We start from the raw sequence: 22332 nt of genomic DNA, 5'->3' as shown, positions 1-22332 counted from the left end.
CTTGTATCATCAAAAATGGCTGAGTAGGGAAATCCATCTGCCCAAAAGCAACTAATGAGCTGCCAAAAACTGTCAGAATTAACTTTCGTAGAACTTTGGAATCTAGTCAAAACTGGAAGATTTGATGAAGAAAGAAGCTCCGACTTTGTGGCAGGAGAATGCTATGGCATTTTACACTTCCTGCATACCAACCATCCATGAGGAAGTTCGGGCACAAAGATTTTATCTCAACTATCTTAAATGTGCACAAAGAGCTAAAGGAAGCCTTGGTCATGGAACTAAAGGAGCTAGGTCAACAACGGTTGAACAAATAGAGAATATTAATTAAGAGAACTTAGAAAGAGGAACCTGGAGCTGCAAAGTATAATAACTAGGGTGAAAAATTCATTATGAGGGTTCAACAGTATATTTAAGCAGGCAAAATAAAGAGTCAGTGAACTTGAAAATAGTTCAGTTGAGATTATTCATTCTGAGAAACAGAAAGAGAAAAGAATAATGAAAAACGAACAGAGCTTAAGAGACCTGTGACACACCATTAGGTGTACTTACATACCCATGATGAGAATTGCAGAGGGAAAGGAGAGAGAGAGAAAATTTCAAGAAATAATTTCCAGAAACTTCCCAAATTTGATAAAAGACATAAATCTATACATTCAAGAAGCTCAACAAACTCCAAACAGGATAAACTCAAAAGATCCACACCAAAACATATTATAGTCAAATTATCAAAACCCAAAGACAAAGACAGAATTTCAAAAGCAGCAAGTGAGAAGTTGTTACCTACAAAGGCTCCTCAATGAGATTAAACAGCTGATTTCTCATCAGAAACAAAGGAGGCCACCAGTCGGTAGGATAACACATTTAAAGTCTTGGCAGAAAAACTATCAAGTAATAATTCTTTATATATATATATATATTTTATTGGCAGTTACATTGGTTTGTAATATTATATAAATATCGAGTGTACATCATTATATTTCAGTTCTGTGTAGATTATAGCCAGCAAATTATACTTCAAGAATGAAGGAGAAATTAAGATGTTTTCAGATAAACAAAACCTGAGAGAGCTCATCAACAGTGGACCCACTTTACAAAAATGCTTTAAGCTGAAATGACACTAGATAGTAACTCTAAACCATAAAAAAGAAATATGAACACTAGTAAAGTTAACTTCATAGGTATACATAAAAGCCACTATTATTGTACTTTTTATTTGGTTTGTAACTTCTGCTTTTCCTTATATGATTTAAGGCAAATGCACAAAGTAATTATAAATTTATGTTAATGGGCATACAAAATATAGAGATGTAATCTGACAATTATAAAATAGGGGTAGTATATAGTATAAAGATGTAACCTGACAGATATAAAATAAGTGGAGAGGGATGGAAAAGTAGAGGAGCAGAGTGTTTTTATACTATTGAAACTAAGTTGGTAGATTTTACAAGTTTAATATGTTAATTGTAATCCACAAGATAGCCACTAAGAAAATACTAAAAAAACATACAGAAAAGGAAAGAAGGGGATAAAAGTGTTACTTTAGAAAAAAAAAATATTAAAAAGGCAGTAATGGAGGAATTGAGGAACAACTGACATAGAAGACACACAGAAAACAGCTAAATGGCAGAAGTAAATCTTTCCTTTTCAGCAATGACCTTTAATGTAAATGAAATGAACTCTCCAATCAAAGGCATAGACTAGTAGACTAGAGTAAAAAAACCAAGATATATGTATGTGCTGTCTACACTAGACTCACTTTAGATATAACAACATAAAGAGGTTGAGAGTAAAGGGATGGAAAAAGATATTCCATACAAATAGTACCCAAAAGAGAGCTGGAATGGCTGTGTTGTGAGACAAAATATAGACTTTAAATAAAAAAACGGAACAAGAGATTAAGAGAACATCATATGTTGATAAAACATTGACTACAGAAAGAACATATAACAATTATAAATATATACATATAGTCCCAAAATATATGAAGTAAAAATGGAAAGAATTGAAGAGAAAAATTGTTCTACAATAATGGTTGGAGACTCTAATATCCAACTTTCTATAATAAATAGAGCAGCCAGACAGATCAGTAAGGAAAGATAGATGTTGAACTACACTGTGTATTAATTGCACCTCAGAGGTATATACAACACTCCACCCAACAATAGCAAAATATACCTTCTACTCAAGTGACACAGAACATTCTTTAGGATGGACCTTATGTTAGGTCACAAGGTAAGTCTTAATAAATTTGAAATGACTGAAATCATACTTTTTTGATAACAGTGGAATGAAACTAGAAATGAATAACAGAAGGGACTCTGGAAATTCACAATAACTCTGGAAATTAAGTAGCACACTCTTAACCAATGTATCAAAGAAGAAATCACAAGAGGAAGGAAAAAATAGCCTGAGATGAATGGAAATGAAAACATGATATACCAGAACTTATGGAATAGAGTGAAAGCAGTGCTTAGAGGGAAATTTATAGCTGTAAATGCATACACTAAAAAGGAAGAAAGATCTCAAATCAATTACCTAATAGCATACCTTAAATAACTAGAAAAAGAAGAACAAACTAATCCCAAGCTAACAGAAGGAAGGAAATAATAAAGGTTAGAACAAAGATAAAATAGAGAATAGAAAAATAATAGAGAAATCAATGAAACTTAAAGTTGGTTCCTTAAAAAAAATAACAAAATTGACAAATATTTTATCTAGATTGACTGACAAAAAAAGAAGACTTAAACTACTAAAATCAGAAATGAAATTGGAGATGTTACTGTCAATTTTTTTAAAAAATAAAAAGGATTATAAGGGAATACGGATATATGCCAACAAATTGGCAACCCAAGGTGAAATGGACGAATTTCTAGAAAGACACATCTGTCTAAACTGACTCAGGATAAAACAGAAATTCTAAATAGACTTACAACTAGGGAGCATATTGAATCAGTAATAACCTCCCAACAGAGAAAATCTCATGACCACATGGCTTCACTCACTAATTCTATCAAACATATAAAGAAGAGTTAACATGAATCTTTCTCAAAGTATTCCAAAACATTGGAGAGGACATGTCCTAATTCACTCTATGAGGATGACATTACTCTGATACCAGAGGTGTCAGACAAAGACATTGCAAGAAAAGAAAACTACAGGCTAATATCCCTTATGAATATAGATGCAAAAATCCTCGCCAGAGTTCTCCCATACTTAATTCAGCAACATACTAAAAGGATTGTACCTCATGACCAAGTGAGATTTACTTCCAGATTGTGAGGATGTTTCAACATATTAAAATCAATCCTGTAATACACCACATTAAGAGGATGAAGGATAAAAACCACACAATCATCTCAATTGATGCTGAGAAGGCATTTCACAATATTGAACATCCTTTTATGATAAAATATTCAGTAAACTATGAATACAAGGAAACGTCCTTAACATGATAAAGGCCATGTATGAAAAATCTACGCTAACGTTTGTTCTCAATGGTGAAAGACGAAAAGCTTTTTCCTGAAGTATAGGAACAAGGTAAGGATGCCTGCTTTTGCCACATCTGTTCGACATAGTGCTGGCAGTTCTAGTCAGAGTTAATTAGGCAAGAAAAAGAAAAGACATCCAAATTGGAAACGTAGTAACATTATCTCTTCACCAAAGATGTTATCTCATATCTACAAAACCCTAGAATCCACAAAATAGTTAGAGCTGATAAATGAATTCAACAAAGTTGTAGGATACAAAATCAACATGCAAAGTCAGTTGTATTTCTGTATTTTTAAAAATTCCATTTACAACACCATCAAAAAGAATAAAATACTCAGCAATAAATTTAACCAAGGAAGCAAAAGATTTCTTCACTGAAAACTACAAACAGTTGCTGGAGGAAATTAAGGAAGACCTAAATTAGTGGAAAGACTTCCAAGGCTTATGGATTGGAAGACTAAATATTGCTAAGACAACAGTACTACCCAAAGTGGTCTGAAGATTCAGTACAATTCCTATCAAAATCTCATTTTTGTTTTTTACAGAAATAGAAGAGCCTATCTTAAAATCCGTTTGGAATCTCATAGGAACCTGAATGACCAAAACGATCATAAAAAAAACAAAACAAAGTTGGAGGACTCACACTGCCTGATTTCAATGCTTAGTACAAAGCTGCAGTAACCAAAACAGTGTTGTACTAGTATAAGGTTAGACATAGAGCAATGGAATAGAATCGAGAACCCAGAAGAAAATCCCTTGCATATGGTCAGTTGATTTTTGACAAGGGTGCCAAGACGATTTAATTGGAAAAGGACAGTCTTTATACACATGGTGCTCCAACAGTTGGTTATCCACAGCCTAAAGAACACACTTGAGATAAATGAAAAATTAGAAAGCCTCTGCAAAGAAATAGAAGATATTATGATTATGTATATGGAAATGTTACAACTGAAAAATATGTACCTGAACAAAAAGGCTCAGTAGTAGATGGGCTTACCAGCAGCTTAGAGGTAACAGAGAAATCAGTGAACTAGAAGATAGAGCAATAGAAGTCACCCAATCTGTACAACAGGGAGAAATACACTGGGAAGAAAATGAGTTAAGTCTTAAGAACTGTGGGAGTATAACAAAATAGCTAACATTTGTGTCACTGAACCTCTGGAAGGAGAAGAGAATTATATTTTAAACAGGAAGGGGAGAGGATGTAATGGGACGTAAGGTTTCTATACTCCCTTCAGACTGGTTCAGCGACGTCCCCAGTACACTGAGAAGTTATGTATAGGTAATGTAGAACCTAGAGCAACCAATAAAAAAATGATACAAAGAGATCCACTAAAAGACACTAGATAAATCAAAATTGAATTATATAAAGGTCAAGTAACCCACAAGAAGTCAATAGTAAGAAAACTGAGAAGCAAAAAGCAAAGAAAACAAAATTAAAATGGTCTAAATGCACCACTAAAAGAGAGAGACTGACACAGTGGATTTAGAAAACCCTATTATCTTGTCTAAGTGAAACTCACTTCAAATATTGTAGTGTAGGCAGGTTAAAAGTAAAAGGATTTTTAAAAGACACATGCAAACATTAATCAAAGGAAAACAGCATGGCTGTATTAATATCAGGTAAAGTAGACATCAAAGCAAAGCAAATTCCCAGACACAGAGGGCGATAAATGGCTCAGTTCACCGGGAAGCTTAGTCATCCTCACTGTGCACACATCAAACAAGAGCTTCAAAATATGTAAAAAGAAAACTGAAAGGGGAAATAGACAAATCAACAATTAATTGGAGACTTAATACCCTTCTCTATATAATCAATAGAATAATTAGAGCAAAAATCAGTAAAAAATTATCAACACCATCAACCAACAGAATTGAATCAACATTTATAGAGCATTCCACCCAACAATAACAGAGCACACAGTTGTTTAAACTCCTGGACAGATACCAAGATAGACATATCTTGGGCCATAAAACAGAATACATACATAATACAACACACAAAACATAGAAGTTTGTTTAACAAATTGAAAGAATTGAAATTGTACAGAGTGGGTTCTCTGACTACAATGGAATCAAACTTGAAATCAGTGAGAGAAAGTTAACAGAAAAATTGCCAAACAATTAGAAAACAGACAACATACTTGTAAATGATCCATGCACCACAAATGGAAGTCTCAAGGGAAATAAAAACATACATGAAAGTGAATGAAAAGGAAAATGCAGTATATCAAAGTATATGGGATGCAGCCAAAGCAGTCCTGGGAGAGAAACCTGTAACACTAAATGTATGTGTTAGAAAAGAGGAAAAGTCTCAAGACAATAATCTAAGCTTCTGCCTCAAGAACCTAGAAAAGTAAGTGCAATAAACTCAAAGCAAACACATAGAAGGAAATAATAGTGATAAAGGCAGAAGTCAATGAAATTGAAAAGCAGAAATGGGGAAAATCAGTAAATCAAATTGCTGCTGCTTTGAAAAAATAAAATTGATAAACGTCTAGCAAGACTAAGAAAAAAAGAGTAGACAGAAATTACCAGTATCAGGAATGAAGCAAGGGATATAGTTATGTACTCTGTAGCCATCAAAAAGAATAATGAGAATATTATGAACAGCTCTGCACTCATAAATTTGACAACTTAGATAAAATGACCAATCCCTTGAAAAATACGAGCTACCTTAACACACCCAAAATGGAATGGATAATTTGAATAGCCCTATGACTGTTAAGGACTATACATCATCACCAAGTACAGTTTACTCCAGGAATGCAAGACTGGTTCTGTATTTGACTCAGTGAGTGTAATCCACCATATTAACAGCCTAAAGGAGAAAACCCACATGATCATATCGGTTGATGCAGTGAAAACATTTGATAGAACTCAACAACTATTTGATTAGGGACATCCAGAAAAAATCTGTAGCTAACATTCTTTTTTTTATTGTTAACATAAAATTTACCATTTTAACCATTTTTAAGTGTACAGTTGAGTGGCATTAAGTACATTCACAATGTTGTGCAACCATTGCCACCATCCATTTCCAGAACTTTTTTCATCTTCCCAAACTGAATGTCTGTATTCATTAAATGCTAACTCTCATTCCCCACACCCCCAGCTGCTGGTAAACTCTATTTTACTTTCTGTCTCCATGATTTTGCCTATTCTGGGTACCTCCTATAAGTAGAATCAAACAATATTTGTCTTTCTATGACTGGCTGATTTCACTGAGCATAATGTTTTCAAGGCTAGTCCCTGATGTAGCATGTATCAGAATTTCCTTCTCTTTATTTTCCCTTTTTTCCTGGGAAAGATTCGCCCTGAGCTAACATCTGTTGCCAATCTTCCTCTCTCTCTTTTTTACCCCCCTCCCCAAGGCCCCAGTACATAGTTGTATATTCTAGTTGTGAGTCCTTCTAGTTCTGTGTGAGCCGCTGCCACAGCATGGCTACTGACAGATGAGTGGTGTGGTTCCACACTTGGGAACTGAACCCAGGCCATCAAAGCAGAACACGCCGAACTTTAACCACTAAGCCATCAGGGCTGGCTCAGAATTTCCTTCTTCTGTAAGGCGGCATAATACACAATTGTGTGCATATACTACATTTTCTTCATCTATCTATTGATGGGCATTTGGGTTGTTTCCACCTTTGAGTTATTGTGAATAATGTGGTTATGGACATTGGTGTACAAGTATCTAAGTCCCTGCTTTCAATTCCTAGGAGCGAAATTGCTGGATCATATGGTAAATTGTATGTTTAACCTTTTGAGGAACTTTTGCTGAACTCTTTTCCACAGAAACTGCACCATTTTACTTTTCCCACCAGCAAAGGTTGCAATTTCTCCACACCCTGCCCACACTTGTTCTTTTCCATTTCTTTGGTCGTACCTCTCCTATGGGTGGGACGTGTTATCTCATTGTAGCACAGTATTCTTAATGCTGTGAGACATAGCGCTTTCCTCCTCACATTGAGAACAAGGCACGGATGTCTGCTCTCACCACTCCTACTCGTTATTGTGCTAGAAGTTCTACAATAAGGCAAGAAAAGGAAATAACATGCGTACAGATTATAAAGGAAGAAATAAAACTGTCCCCATATGCAAATGATATGATTGTGTACAAAATCTCAAGGAACCTAGGAGAAAAACACTCTCAGAGCTAATAAGTGACTTCAGCCCGGTTGCAGGAATCAGGATAAACATACAAAAACAATTGTATTTCTGTATCATAGCAATGAACATGTGGTCACTGAAACTAAAAATACAATACCATTAAAAATCACTAAAAAAAATGAAAAAATTCTTAGGTATCAATCCAACAAAACTTATATAGGATTTGTATGCTGAAAAACCACAAACTGCTGATGAAAGAAATCAAAGAACATCTCAATAAATGGAGAAACGCATCATGTCTATGGATATGAAGAGTCAACATAGTGAAGATGTTGGTTCTCCCCAAATTGATAGACAGGTTTAATGCAAATGTTGTCAAAATTCCAGCAAGGGTTTTTGGTAGATAATAGACAAGATTATTCTAAATTTATATGGAAAGGTACATGCCCTAGAATAGCTAAAGTTACCTTTAAAATGAAGAGTGAAGTGAGGAGTCAGTCTACCTGATTTCAAGACCTACTATATAGCTACGGTAATCAAAACTGTGTTTTTGACGGTGTCATGGACATAGAGATTAATAGAACCAAATGGAGAAACCCAAAATAGAGCCACCAGCAATGTGTGAAGGGGATTAATATCTTGAACACATGGCACCAGGGTCCAGGTTAAAAGCAGGATCTGTGGATCTCACCTGGGTACCCCATGCCAGCCTTCTTGCTGCCTCAGTCCTGGTTAGCGGCTAAGGTTGTTGACTAGTGGGCGTGCTGGCTGTCTTGGTGAGCAGGGATGTGTTTGTGTTACAGGCATTGATGGCCTTCAGAGATGTGGCTGTGGCCTTCACCCAGAAGGAGTGGAAGCTCCTGAGTCCTGCTCAGAGGACCCTGTATCGGGATGTAATGCTGGAGAACTATAGCCACTTGGTATCGCTGGGTAAGAATGGCCTGTCTCAGATCGCAGACTCTGGGCATCTTAAGATTTTATGTAGCAGCTGTCATGCTTTTGGTTCAGAAAGAAAGACGTATTTTCCCCATACCCCCAGAGAGTCTCTGGATTCTGTCGAGTTGGAAATAGTGAAGCTGTGTGTGTGTGTGGTGTCTGACACTGCATTTTCAGGCTTCTTCCTTGGCCAGGCTCCTCCTCTGAACTGATCTTGCTTCAAATGGGGGACTATTTATATTCCCTCAGGCACAGGGGAGAACCAGTGTACTATCTTCAGATCCAGGCTACCCCCGCCCCGTAGCATCCTCTCTCAGCATTCAGAGAGCCTTTGCCACCCTCCATGCTTCCCTGCCTACTTCTGGATTATTGCATTGCCCAGTTGACGCTGAGTTCTGTGATAGCCTCTTAAGCCTCTAACCCAAGGTCACCCTGGTTTCTTTCTCTGTTTCAATTCCCAAAAGGAATTGCCTTTTCTAAACCCAAACTCATCACACAACTGGAGCAAGCGGATGAGCCCTGGAGAGAGGAGAGCGAAGGTGTTCTGGACCTTTGTCCAGGTGAGTGGGAAGCAGCAGGCCGACGGGGGCAGGGCAGTGAGGTGCTCAGCAAGTGAGGACGGAGGAGTCCTGTGAGCTCCTGGGGAGGAAGCTCTTCTCCAGGGCCCCCTTCGTGCCATCACGCTCACCCCAGAGGGCTTCCCTGGCATCCGCCACCCTCCTCCCCCAGGGAGCCTCATTCCACTCACCTGGCGTCGCCTCTCCAGCACATCTAGGATCCCCCATTCCTGGGCTTTTGTTGGTCTGCCTGACCTTCAGTGTAGTGTTTACCCTCTGAGACTAAGTCAGCTGCACCTGCTGGAGACTGTCCAGTTTCTGTTCTTAACCTGATAACTTTTTTGTACACCAGTCTACCCCATAAATTCCCATAACTTTGTTTCTTTTATTTTATGAGAGATTATTTCAGATTACAGCACACTGTGGAGAATCATACAAGTGCCAATGTGCCAGCCTGCAGCCTAAGAAATAAAATGTTATAAAACCCGGTGACAGCCCCTGTACCTTCCTGGTTGTGTCCTGCCCTCCACCCCGCCCCTGAGAGTTCTATTTCTGCATTAGCATACCCATGACTGCCTTGATCCTTTTTTTCCATTCGATGGGTCCTTCAGCCATAGAGATGTCATTTTGCATGTTTGTAAACTTGTCTGCACATAGTGTATTGTACACATCCTTCCAAAAATGCCTTTTCACCAACTTTATGTGAGATTCATTTGTGTCAAAATGTGTAGGTTTAGTTTATCCTTTTTAAAACTGTTACATGATTCCATTATATGAATATTTCTGTTTTAATGCAGTTAAATTGTCAGTTCTCTTCTTTTGGACATTTAAGTTATTTCCAATTTTTGACTATGAAATGGTGTTGCTATATATTCTTGTTACTTTCTTGGGAACATGTGAGTCTCTCTCAAGATGCATATCCGGGATGCGGTAGCTGGTTCATGGGCGCGCATAGCCTCACCTTGACTAGGTTATGCCTTGTTATGTGCCGAGGCTGGCACTCCGCTTACACCCAGCAGCAGTGATGGGCGTTCTTGTTCCACGTCCTCACCAACCCTGGTAATGTCAGCATGGACAGTATTGTTGTCAGTATTGATTTAGGTATTGTCACCTCACTTTTTGCCCACCTGTTTGGGATGAATCTCAGAGGATTCTCTTGCTCTCCCATGAGCGTGAGCATCTTTCCCAAGCTGATCAGGCACTGCTGTTTCCTCCTCTGAGATGTGACGGACCATTTCTTTCTTGATTGATTTGTAGAAATTCTGGGAACATTTAGGTCTTTACTCCAACTTGAATTAATGTTATGTGAATTTTGGGATATAAGGATAAATTTTTACCCGATTTATCTTTTATCATTCTTTTTTTTTTTTTTTTTTTACATTCCTGGCATTTTATTTTTGTTTTCTTCTAAATACCACCATATATCTGGACTTATACTTTTCGGCAAACTCAGTGCTTTTGTCTTTTTGAAAAAAGAACTATTATGTAAGGTATAATATAAAAGTGTTACTATGCTAAGGTATTATGGTATAATAAGTAAGGGATATTATTAAACTATAATAAACTGCATAGATATAAAATTTGGTAAGTTTTGACTTATGTATACAGCCATGAAACCGTCACCACAATCCAAATAGTGAGGATACCTTATCCCCCTGAGGGTTCCTTGTGCCTCATTGTAACCCCTGCCTCCACCCTCCCTGCCCTCCCTCTCCTCCCCATACCCGGGCAGCCACTGATCAGCTTTCTATCCTTATGGATTTGTTGGCTTTTTCTAGAATTTGCATATATTGAGTCATTACAGAATACTTACTGAATTCTTTCACTCAACATGATTATTTTGAATCTCATCCATAATGTTACGTGTATCAATAGTTCATGTTTTTAATTGCTGAGTAGTATTTCATTATATAGATTTGTGACAATTTCTTTAACCATTCACCTGTAGAAAGACATTTGGGCAGTCTCCAGTTTTTGACAAATACAAATAAAGCCTGTGAACATTCATGACAAGTCTTTGGATGTACATTTTTATTTCTTTTGGATAAATACTTGGTACTGGAATGGCTAGGCTGTATGGTACAGTACATATTTAACTTTTTAAGAAACTCATAAGTTGTTTTTCAAAGTGGCTGCCTCATTTCATATTCCCACCAGCAGTGTATGAGAGTTCCAAATGCAACACATCTTTGTCAACACTTGGTATTATTATTTTAATTTTAGACATTCTCATAGCTGTGTAGTAGCATCTTACTGTGGTTTTACTTGACATTTTCCTAATGACTGATGATGTTGAGAATCTTTTTATGTGCTTATTTGCCATCTGGATATCTTCTTTGGTGAAATGTCTTTTCAAATCCTTTGCCCATTTAAAAAATTGATTTCCTTTTTTTTAAATTGTTTTGAAAGTTCTTCGTATATTCTGTATAAAAGCCTATCATCAGATATTTGATTTACAAATATTTTGTATGTGGCTTGCTTCATTGTCTTAATAGTGTTAAGTGTTAATTCTCTTTCAAGGAGGAGTTCTTAATTTTGAAGTCCAAGTTTCAATTTTTTCTCTGATGAATTGCAGTTTTGGTGGTGTGTTTAAGAAATCTTTGCCTAAACTAAAGTCAAAAAGGTTTTCATATAGTCTTTCTTTTAGAAGTTTTATGATTTTTATTTTCTGTTTAGTTCTATAACCTATTTTAAGTAAATTTTTATATTTGATACCAGATCTGGATTTAAGTACATTTTTTTGCATACAAATACCCAGTTTTTCCAGCTCCATTTATTGCAAAGATAACCCTGTCTGTGCTGGATTATCTATATACCTTTGTGGTTAGTCAATTGACCATATGTGAATGGGCCTCTATCTGGACTCTTGTTTCCCCTCCTCTCTCTGTCTGTCTTAATGCCAGTGCCACATAGTCTTGATTACTGTAGCTTTATCATAAGTCTAGAACTCAGCTGGTATAAAGCCTCCAACTTTTTTTCTTTTTCCAAGTTGTTTCAGTTATTCTAGATTCTTTACATTTCCATTGGATTTTAGAGTCATCCTGGCAATTTTCACCAAAAAACGCCTCCTGGGATTTTGTTTGGGATTGAGTTGAATCGATATCAATTTGCAGAGAACTTACATGTAAATAGTACTGTGTCATCCAATACCTGAGCACAGTGGAGCTCTCCATTTGTGTGGGACTTCTTTCAGTTTTGTCAGCATTGTTTTGTAGTTTTTAGCGTACAGGTGTTACACATCTCTTGTCAGATTTATCTTCTGTATTTCATATTTCTGAAGCTATTTAAATTAAGCTGTTTGTAAATTTTAATTTTTAATTGTTTGTGGATAGTAAATAGAAATACAATTAATTTATGTGTAGTGATCTTATATCTGGTAATCTTGCAAAACTTACTTCTTAGTCCTAGTAGCTTTTTGTAGATTCTATAGGATTTTCTACATAAATGATCGTGTTGTTTGTGAATAAGTAGAGTTTTAGTTCTGTCTTTCCAGTCAGTATATCTTTACTCTCCCGTTCTTGCCTCACTGCCCTGGCGAGAACATGCAATGCATGGGTGAATTTAAATGGTGAGAGTGGACGTCCTCTCCTTGATCCCAGTCTTAGGCGGGGTGCTTTCCTCCTAAGTATAAATTTTTATAGCTGCCGTTTATCAGCTTGACAGACTTCTAGTCCTTGTTTGATGAGAGTTTGTTTTAGGACTGGGTGTTGGATTTTGTCAAATGCTTTTTTGGTATCTTTTGAAATGATTCTATGTGTTTTTCTTTTTTAGTCTTCTAATATGGTGAATTACATTGATTTTTTTTTTATTGTTAAAGCAGCCTTGTATTTCTGTTAATACAATGCACTGACCTTATTCAGATTTTACCAGTTTTACTTTGACTCTTTCATGTGTATGTTGATTTAGTTCTATGAAATTTTGTCCCTTGTAGGTTCAGGTAACTACCACCATATTCAAAGATATAGAACAGTTCATCACAAGGATCCCTTGTGCTCCCCTTTTATAGCCACAGCCAGCTGCCTTCCTTCTCCCCTCTCTCCCCTCTCTCCCCTCTGGAAACCACTAATCTGTTCTCTGTCTCCATTATTTTGTCATTTCAAGAATGTTATATAAAAGAAATCATGTTACCTTTTGGGATTGCCTTTTCTCATTCAGCATAATTCTCTTGAGATCCGTCCAAACTGTTGCATGTATCAATGCTTTATTCCTTTTACTGCTGAGTAGTGTTCCATGATATGAATGTACCACAGTCTGTTAAACTGTGCACCCACTGAAGGACATTTGGGTTGTTTACGGTTTGGGGCTATCATAAATACAGCTGCTGTGGACATTTGTGTACAGATTTTTGTATGAACATAAGGTTTTCATTTCTGGGATACACGCCCAAGAGTGCAGTTGCTGGGTCATATGATGAACGCATGTTTAGTTTTGTAAAAAAAGTGCCATACTCATTTCCCGAATGGCTATACCATTTTACATTCCCACCAGCAATGTTTGAGCGATCCAGTTTCTCTCATCCTTGCCAGCATTTGGTATTAGCACTGTCTTTTATTTTGGCTGTTCTGACAGATTTCTAGTGCTGTCTCCTTGGTTGGTAAGAGTAAGGCGTTTAGGGCAAGCAGTTCCTCTGGGAGAGATGAGTAGCTGAGCTTATCTGAGTAGGTGTACTGTTTCAAGGCCTTACTCGTCTTGGAAAAGAAACTGGTGTCCTCCTGTGGGTAGGTAAAGAGCATGAGGCCTGTTCACGGGTGGTTATTGCTGTCATTTCGTGAGGTCTTCATGGCGTGTCCTTGGCACCATTGCTCATTCTCCTCAGATGCTCTCTATCCCTCAGAGTGGTTGGCATGTGTGAGTGTGTGAGAAGATCTGATCTGACCACCGAGTGGTCCTGGCAAAGATCTAACATGTGGTGAGAGGCAGGGGAGAGTCTCCTCCTGGGTTGGCTCATGTGGATGGTCTGGCAGGTGGGGGCCCATGGACTCAGGTCCAGGGTGTCCATTTGAGTGTTTCTAGACACTGAAGTTTAAGAGGGTCAACCCTTGGCAGTTCATCTCAGCTGGGGGGCCCCATTAAAGGTGTTGGCCCCAGGACTAATGCATAGCACATGTGTCATTACTTAGAGTTGTTTATTTTAGGTAGACTCTACCTTTTTAGGTAGAGTTTACTTACATGAAACGCAAAATCTTGTGTACTAGTCTATGAATTTAAACAATGCATACCCCTCTACAGCCCAAACTTTATCGAAATATAGATCATTACTGTCATCGCAGTTCCCTTGTGGCCCATCCCAGCAAACCCCGTACCTATCCCTCAGAGGTCCCACTGGTCTGATTTTACTTTTCTGTAGATTAGTTTTGCCTGCTGTATAATTTTGCATCAATGGAATCATATAATATGTACTGTTTTGAGTAAGTCTTTTTTCACTCAGTATAAAGTTTTTGGGCTTCATCTATGTTGCACGCATCAGTAGTCTGTTTCTTTTTAATGCCAAGTAGCATCTCATCATGTGAATATACAACATATGTATGGATAACATATGTTATCCATTCTCCTTGGTAGACATCTTCAGGGCTTCCAGTTTTTAGTTATTTTGAAAAAGCTGCTATTAACATTCTATGCTAGGTTTTTTGTTTGTTTGTTTGTTTTAGTAAACCTAAGTTTTCATTTCCTTTGGATAAATACCTAGGGTATATGCTGGATATTTTAGTTTCCTGGGGTTGCTATAACAAATTACCACAGACTGAGAGGCTTACAACAACACAAACGTATTCTCTCGACAGTTCAGAAACCAGAAGTCCAAAATCACCCTGTCAGCAGGGTTTGTTCCTTCTTGAGGTTCTGAGAGAGAATCCGTTCCTTGCCTCTCTCCCAGCTTCTGGTGGTTGCTGGCGATCCTTAACGTTCCTTGGCTTGTAGCTGCGTCACTCCAGTCTCTGCCTCCATGGTCCCAGAACCGTCTTCCTTCTGTGTGTCTCTGTATCCAAACCTCCTTCTCCTTGTAAGGACACCAGTCATTGGAGTAAGGCTCACCTAATCCCCTATGAACTCAACTTAACTTGTTTCCATCTGCAAAGACAGTTTGAAAATAAGGCCACATTCACATGTTCAAGGTAGACATGAATTTGGGTGGGATACTATTCAATCCAGTACACTGGGTCTTAGAGTAACTGTGCTGTTTTATGAGAAGTGACCAGACCTTTTCCAAAGTGGTCGTACCATTTTTCACTTCCATGAACAACATATGGGAATTCCTATTGCCTCACATCCTCCTCGACAGTTTTCGCTTTGTCTCTGGTGATGGATGTGTAGTGGTATTTCATGGGGTTTTAAGTTCCATTTCCCTGATGGTTAATGATGTTGAGCACGTTCTATGTACTTTTTGATCATTCATATATATCATATTCCTTACTTTGTGAAGTATCCAAATCTTTTTCCAAGTTTTTATTCATTGTTTTTCTTTTTATTGTTGAATTCTGTGAGTTCTTTATTAATCCTGGATACCAGTGCTTTGTCATGTGTACATTTTGGAAATATTTTTCTCTGTCTGAAACTTTCTGTTCATTTTTTTTAACAATAACTTTTGATGAGCAGATGTTTAATTTTGAGGAAGTCTCAACTTTTCTCTCTCTTTAAATTTTTATTGTCATGAAGATAATCTATATTTTCTTCAAATGCTGTTTAATTTGAGCCTTTACGTTTAAGTCTATGATCTGTCTTGAATTAGCTTTTGTGCGTAGTGTGAGGCAGGGATCACAGTTTATTTTTCTTTTTCATGTGGATACCCAGTGGCTCCGGCACCATTTGTTGAAAAGTCTTGCTTTTCCCTCATTGGATCACTTTGTTGAAAATCCAGTGACTGGCTAAGTGTGAGTCTGTTGTACACTCTCTGTTCTGTTCCTTCATATGTCTATCCTTAAACCAAACCACACCGTCTGTGTTCCTTTAGGACCATAGGAAGTCTTGAAGTCAGGTAATATAATTCCTTTCCCTTTGTTTTTCTTTTTCAAGATTCCTTTCAATAGTCTAGATCCTCTCTATTTCCACTTAAATTTTAGGATCAGCTTCTCATAAAAAAAGAAGGAAAAACCTGAATTATGTTTATTATTGACATTTCAGTGTATCCACAGATAACTTGAGGGAGAAATTATATCTTACCAATATCAAGTCTTACAACCTGCTACCTAGATCTTTTAAAATTCTTCTCAGCAAAATAAAAATCTGTGAGATGCTTAGGAGGAAATTTATAGCCTTATGTGCTTATATTAGAAAAGAAGAAAGGTCTGTGATCAGTGACTTAAGCTTTTACCTTAAGAAGCTAGAAAAAGAAGAGCAAAGTAAATGCAAAGTGAGTAAAAGGAAGAGAATAATGAAATTAAGAGCAGAAATCAATGAAATGTAACACAGATTAACAACAGGAAAATTTGCAAAGCCAAATATAGATTCTCTGAAAAGATCAACAGAATTATCTATCACTAGGTAGATGAACCGAGAAGAAAAGAAAGAAGACATGAGTAATCAATTCAGGAATGAAAGGGACATTATCAGTGCATATCCTTCATCCTTTAAAAGGATAATAAAGTTTGGGGCTGGCCCCGTGGCCGAGTGGTTAAGTTCACGCGCTCCACTGCAGGCAGCCCAGTGTTTCGTTGGTTCGAATCCTGGGCGCGGACAGGGCACTGCTCATCAAACCACACTGAGGCAGCGTCCCACATGCCACAACTGGAAGGACCCACAACGAAGAATATACAACTATGTGCTGGGGGGCTTTGGGGAGAAAAAAGGGAAAAAAGAAATCTAAAAAAAAAAAAAAAAAGAGGATAATAAAGTCTGAACAAGTTGGTACTAACAAGTTTAACATCTTAAATGAAAGGGATAAATTCCTTGAAAAATACTACTAACATGGGATGGAGCAAAATCTGAGTAATGCTACGTTTATTAAAGTAATTAAGTTGGTAGTGGAGCCAGGAACCTTCACATGTGATAAAAATATTCCAGATTGTATCCAACCACGTTTAAAAAGAATTATATCCCCTGACCAGGTGGAATTGATTGACAGATGCAAGGCTCAACGTTAGAGAATCTGTTCTAGAGAATGCTAGTCAATCATGTTTCTGTACATCTAATAAGACAGAAGCTGTCTCACCAGCTCTCCTCCTTTCCTTCTGAGTCCTCACCAAAATCACCTTTAACTAAATCGGTATTTCTAGCAACAGTCCCTTCTTGTCAATCTCGGCTTTTTCTAGCATGTACCTCATAACTTCTGGCCTCTACTATCAGCTAGTTCCAAAGCTACTTCCACAATTTTAGGTATCTGTTACACTGCACCCCACTTCTCAGTACCAAAATCAGTATTATATTTATCCAGAGTAAAAGAACCAATAGGATATGTGTGTGTACACATACACACACACACAGGCAGTGAGATATCATAAGGAATTGCCTCACACAGTTATGGAGGCTGAGAAGCCCCGAGATCCACAGTCAGAAAGATGAGGACCCAGAACAGCCAGTAGTGTAGTGCCAGTCCACAAGCCAGCAGGCTCAACACCCAGGAAGAACTGCTGTTTGAGTGCAAAAGCAAAAAAAACAGAAAGCAGCCCCTTGCCACGTCCCAGCTGGAAGGCAGTCGGGCTGGGGGAGTGCCCTCCTGTTTGGCAGAGGATCCGTCTTCCTTCTATTCAGACCTTCAGCTGGTGGGATGAGGGCCACCCACTTGGGGAGGGCCATCTGCGCATTCAGTCTCTCTGCTTAAAGTCACCCGAAACACCCTCACAGAAACACCCAGAATTGTGTTTGATTAAATGGGCAACCCGTGGCCAGCCAAGTCGACCCATGAGATTAACCATCACATATGCTAACATTTCTTTTATATTGTCATAAAATCGTGGAGATGATATATTATTAAAGTTGTCTAATTTCCAAGGATTTATGCTGATTAATGTTGAAAATGTCTCCCTGTTACATTTATGGACCAAGTCTTAAAATTCTTTAAATTGTTTAAAAGCAGTGAATGCCCAGGGTTCTTTCGTCTCTTGCAGTCCGGTGTCTAGGGCCGTCCACCTGACCCACAGCTATGCTTCTGTACGCACACCTGCAGTGCAGGAGGGGAGTTTCTGTAAGGAGCCATCAGGCATTGAGTTTTTCTTTTGGAAAATTTTGAGTTCATGTACAATTGTTGAAGAACTTTTTGATTTGAAAAAATCAATCAGTACAAGAGCAGTTGTAGATTTTAAGAGTTTATAAACTGATTGATTTTCTTCTACATCCTAGAAATTTTTATGATTGACTAAAAAGCATTATGGTAAAACTTTATTTCTATTTCTGCTTTTATTCCAGAACTTCTGGATGTTTGAAACCATGTTGAATTTTAGTTTCCCAAAGCGGATGTTGCAATTCTAAATCACTTTCAGTTAAAATTTGCCACATTGCTAGATGGGCACAAAAATTAGGCTGAGTGAACATTCTTATTAGAGGCTGTGGTTCCCATAGGGCGACATTAACTGTATTTAAACCAGTCACCAGTGAACACAGAAGACACACAGCAGGCTCCCTCTCCCTCTGAAAGGCACACCTGTAATAAGGTGCAGGTTACACTGGCCTTGTGTACACTGGCCCTAGTGGGCGTATAACAAGCCAAGGAGAAGGCAGCGGCCGCTTTACTCTTCCCATCGAGTCACAGACAAGTGGACAGTAGCTCATGCTGCAAGCTCTGCTGTCAGAACTCTAGAATTAGAACAGAGCATTTACTGGAAACTGCTGGCCAGAAATGTACACACCTGCCGTGAGCTTCCATACTGTGGACAGCCCAGCTTAATAAGATAAACATGTGGACGGCTCAGTGAGCTGAACTAGAGCATATTTGTGATGAAAGGTCAGCCATGGTGGGACCCCCGATGGCCCGAACTGTGTACCAAGACTGAAAGGATGTCCACTTTCACATCTGGAAGTCCAGTGGGGTCAGCACTTGTGAGTGATTCCCAAGACCATTTCACAGGAGGCTCTAGGTCTATCAACATGCACACACACAGAACTAAGTTCATGGGGTAGTTTGCTGAGGAGGAAAGGAAGGGGGTTTCATGGTGGTTACTATCAGTACTGAAAGCTGGCATCTCAGACAGATGGACTGAGTCAGTGCTGTCGATCAGGTTTTGGGAAACATTTTCTGTCAAGGGCCAGACAGTAGGTATTTTAGGCTCTGTGGCCTTTATGCCCTTTGCCTCAACTGCTCAGCTTTGCTGTTGTCTGTGAAAGCTGCCATAGAAACTGCCCAAAGAATGAGTGTGGCTGTGGTCCACAGACCTTTATTACAAAACGCCTGGTGGGCTGCAGTTTGCTGAGCCCTGTTGTATATGGTTCATAAAATACGTCTCATTTTTGGTTGGCAAAGAAAGAGTCAGGTAGGTCTGGAAAGGCATGGTATGTGGAGTTTGTTTAAGGTTCATGATGTTTTTCTTCAGCTTCAGGTGGATAGAACTTGTGTAATGGGGCAGGGCGTGCAAATTTGACATCTCCTAGGCAAGGTGGTAGATGGAAATTTTTCCTTTTACAACAATTTGTAGAAAACTGAGAAAAGCAGATCGGAGATTGACTGAGATCATCAGAACCCTTTAAAGGCTTGCAGGCCTAGACCGTGTCTCTGTGTTTCACTGCGGAGGCCCCACTTCCTGACAGAGAGCCCAGCACACGGTCCTCTCGAGATCCTTGTTTAGGATGGAGGACACAGCGCTTCATTTCCTGCGTGGGTCTTGGACCTCTCCTTTATATGCCTCGCCCGTGGCGCCTCTGGGTTGAGTGACTCCCTGTAGTGACCCCATCCTTTCTGTAGGAAAAGTCACTAAAAGAAATGTGTAATAAGTCATCTAGTTTAACTTTCAGTGAAGCATGGATTTGTGGATATTGTTTACCTCAGTGTTAATGACTGGCTGGTGAACGGGGGGAAACGTGTAGCTCCAACGGCAGCAGTTCATAGGGCTGGAGTTGCCTGGGATGCTTTCTTGAAGATGTTTTAGTTGGGCTGATATTTAGAGGCAGCTTGCCATGTGGGTTTTCTGTGTGGCAACAGGAGGTGCGTTAATGTGTCACCGTGGGCTGAAGGTAGGTCTGGAAAGGAAGTCTTTGTTGTGTGAACATCTGAGGAATGACTGCTGGGCGAGTGTTACCGTCCACAAGGTACCTGTGCTGACTCTGACCAAGACTTTCTCTCCAGCAGAACCAGAGGCAGAATTCCAGCCCTGTCTCTCCTGCCCGGTGGCCTTTTCCAGTCCGCACTTCCTCACACGATATGTGCTGTGCGGTCACCCCCCGCAGGTCTTCCCAAGCTCATCTGCAGGAAGCCACTTGCCACTACAAGCTCCTCGCTGCTCCAGTGGAAAAGCAGAAGATGGAGAGACAGAAGGCTCTGGCACCATGTTCGGGAGTCTGCAGCTCAGCGGGACTTCGAGGGCATTCTTCAGCCCATCTCAAGGTCAGCCAGTAGACTGGGTGGACGGCAACAGAGGTGGAGTAATAGATCACGACCCGACCCAGGGGATGAGCCCTCAGGAGGCAGACGCCACGTTCACGGGGACAGACATCTCGGAATCTGGAGCAGTCATCTGTGGAAAATACAGACCAGGACATAGCACAAAGTCAAGCCTCTTTGGTCTCCAGAAGCATCATGTGTGCCCCGAATGTGGCAGAGGCTTCTGCCAGAGGTCAGACCTCGTCAAGCACCAGAGGACGCACTCCGGGGAGAAGCCTTATAGTTGTATAGAGTGTGGGCGAGGCTTTGGCCGGAAGTCCTCCCTCACCATCCACCAGAGGAAGCACTCCGGGGAGAAGCCTTACATGTGCAGGGAGTGTGGGCGACGCTTCAGGTACACGTCCTCACTCACGAACCACAGGAGGATACACTCCGGGGAGAGACCCTTTGTCTGTCAGGAGTGTGGGCGAGGCTTTCGTCAAAAGATTGCCCTCATCCTGCACCGGAGGACACACTTGGAGGAGAAGCCCTTCATATGTCCTGAGTGTGGGAGAGGCTTCTGCCAGAAGGCATCGCTCCTCCAACACCGGAGCTCGCATTCGGGCGAGAGGCCCTTCCTGTGCCTTGAGTGTGGTCGTGGTTTCAGGCAGCAGTCGCTGCTCCTCAGTCACCAGGTCACACACTCAGGGGAGAAGCCTTATGTCTGTGCCGACTGTGGGCATGGCTTTCGCCAAAAGGTCACCCTCATCAGACACCAGAGGACGCACACCGGAGAGAAGCCTTACCTGTGCCCTGAGTGTGGGCGTGGCTTTAGCCAGAAGGTCTCCCTCATGGGACACCAGAGGACGCACACAGGAGAGAAGCCTTACGTGTGCCCCGAGTGTGGGCGTGGCTTTGGTCAGAAGGTCACGCTCATCAGGCACCAGAGGACACACACAGGGGAGAAGCCGTACCTGTGCCCTGAGTGTGGGCGCACCTTTGGCTTCAAGTCACTCCTCACTAGACACCAGAGGACACACTCAGGGGAGGTGGCTGATGTGTACGGAATGTGTGAGCAAGGACTGGGCCAGAAGTCCAACCTCACCTCTGACCAGAGGACACACTCTGAGGAGAAGCCGTGTGTGTGTGGTGTGTGTGGGCGTGGCTTTGGCTTCAAGTCAGCTCTCATCAGACACCAGCGGACCCATTCGGGAGAGAAGCCGTACGTGTGCAGGGAGTGTGGTCGTGGCTTTAGCCAGAAGTCTCACCTCCATAGACATAGGAAGACCAAGTCTGGCCATCACCTCCTGCCGCAAGAGCTGTTCTCCTGACCTTTCCTTTCCCCTTGAGTGTGAATATGGCAGAAATCACTGGGAAGTGTTCTGCTTTCCCGAAATGGAATGGAGGGAAAAAATGGTGCTTTCTTTCAGTGTTCATGAGATAGTCTGTTTATGGTTTACTTTCTAAGCAGCAGTCCTCTCTGTGTTTTATGGTCTTTTGTTTTAATAAACTGCTTCTTTACAAAGTTGCACACATAGCTATGTTGCTCATTCACTCATCTATCAAAAACCCCAAGGTATTCAGCTTCTTGGGAACCATGGGAGAGTCACTGTGTTTTGTTCTGGACACTGGTCCTGTCTGAGGGGAGAACGAGATTATAATAGTCTTCATTCTTAGCCCTTCTTAAGTCCTCCAACAGCCATGTGATATCCCCAAGCCACACACTCAGCTACCCCAACAGCAGATTGAGGGGTACCTGTTAGTACTCATGCCTGCAGCCCTGGGCCTCTCCCTTTAGCT

At 40.0% G+C, this 22332-nt stretch overlaps 1 protein-coding gene across 24 annotated transcripts in view; it reads left to right on the top strand.

Annotated features, from left to right (window-relative positions):
- ZNF169 (zinc finger protein 169) overlaps positions 1–22069 on the top strand; it is a 123753-nt gene extending 101684 nt beyond the window's left edge. For 6 of the 24 annotated variants that reach the window (XM_070248140.1, XM_070248135.1, XM_070248136.1 and 3 more), the window contains one exon: positions 20302–22069. In XM_070248140.1, the coding sequence (XP_070104241.1) occupies positions 20499–21863 (1365 nt within the window). In that variant the 5' untranslated portion in view covers positions 20302–20498 and the 3' untranslated portion in view covers positions 21864–22069. Of the gene's footprint in view, positions 1–8402; positions 8530–8999; positions 9096–20298 lie in introns of all 24 variants that reach the window. The other 18 variants (XM_070248134.1, XM_070248133.1, XM_070248131.1 and 15 more) reach the window with 4 other exon arrangements.
- The last annotated feature ends 263 nt before the right edge of the window (positions 22070–22332 follow it).

This window comes from Equus caballus, chromosome 23 (genome assembly GCF_041296265.1).
Source record: "Equus caballus isolate H_3958 breed thoroughbred chromosome 23, TB-T2T, whole genome shotgun sequence".
Taxonomy (NCBI): Eukaryota; Metazoa; Chordata; class Mammalia; order Perissodactyla; family Equidae; genus Equus; species Equus caballus.
This window is presented reverse-complemented; position numbering and strand designations above follow the sequence as displayed.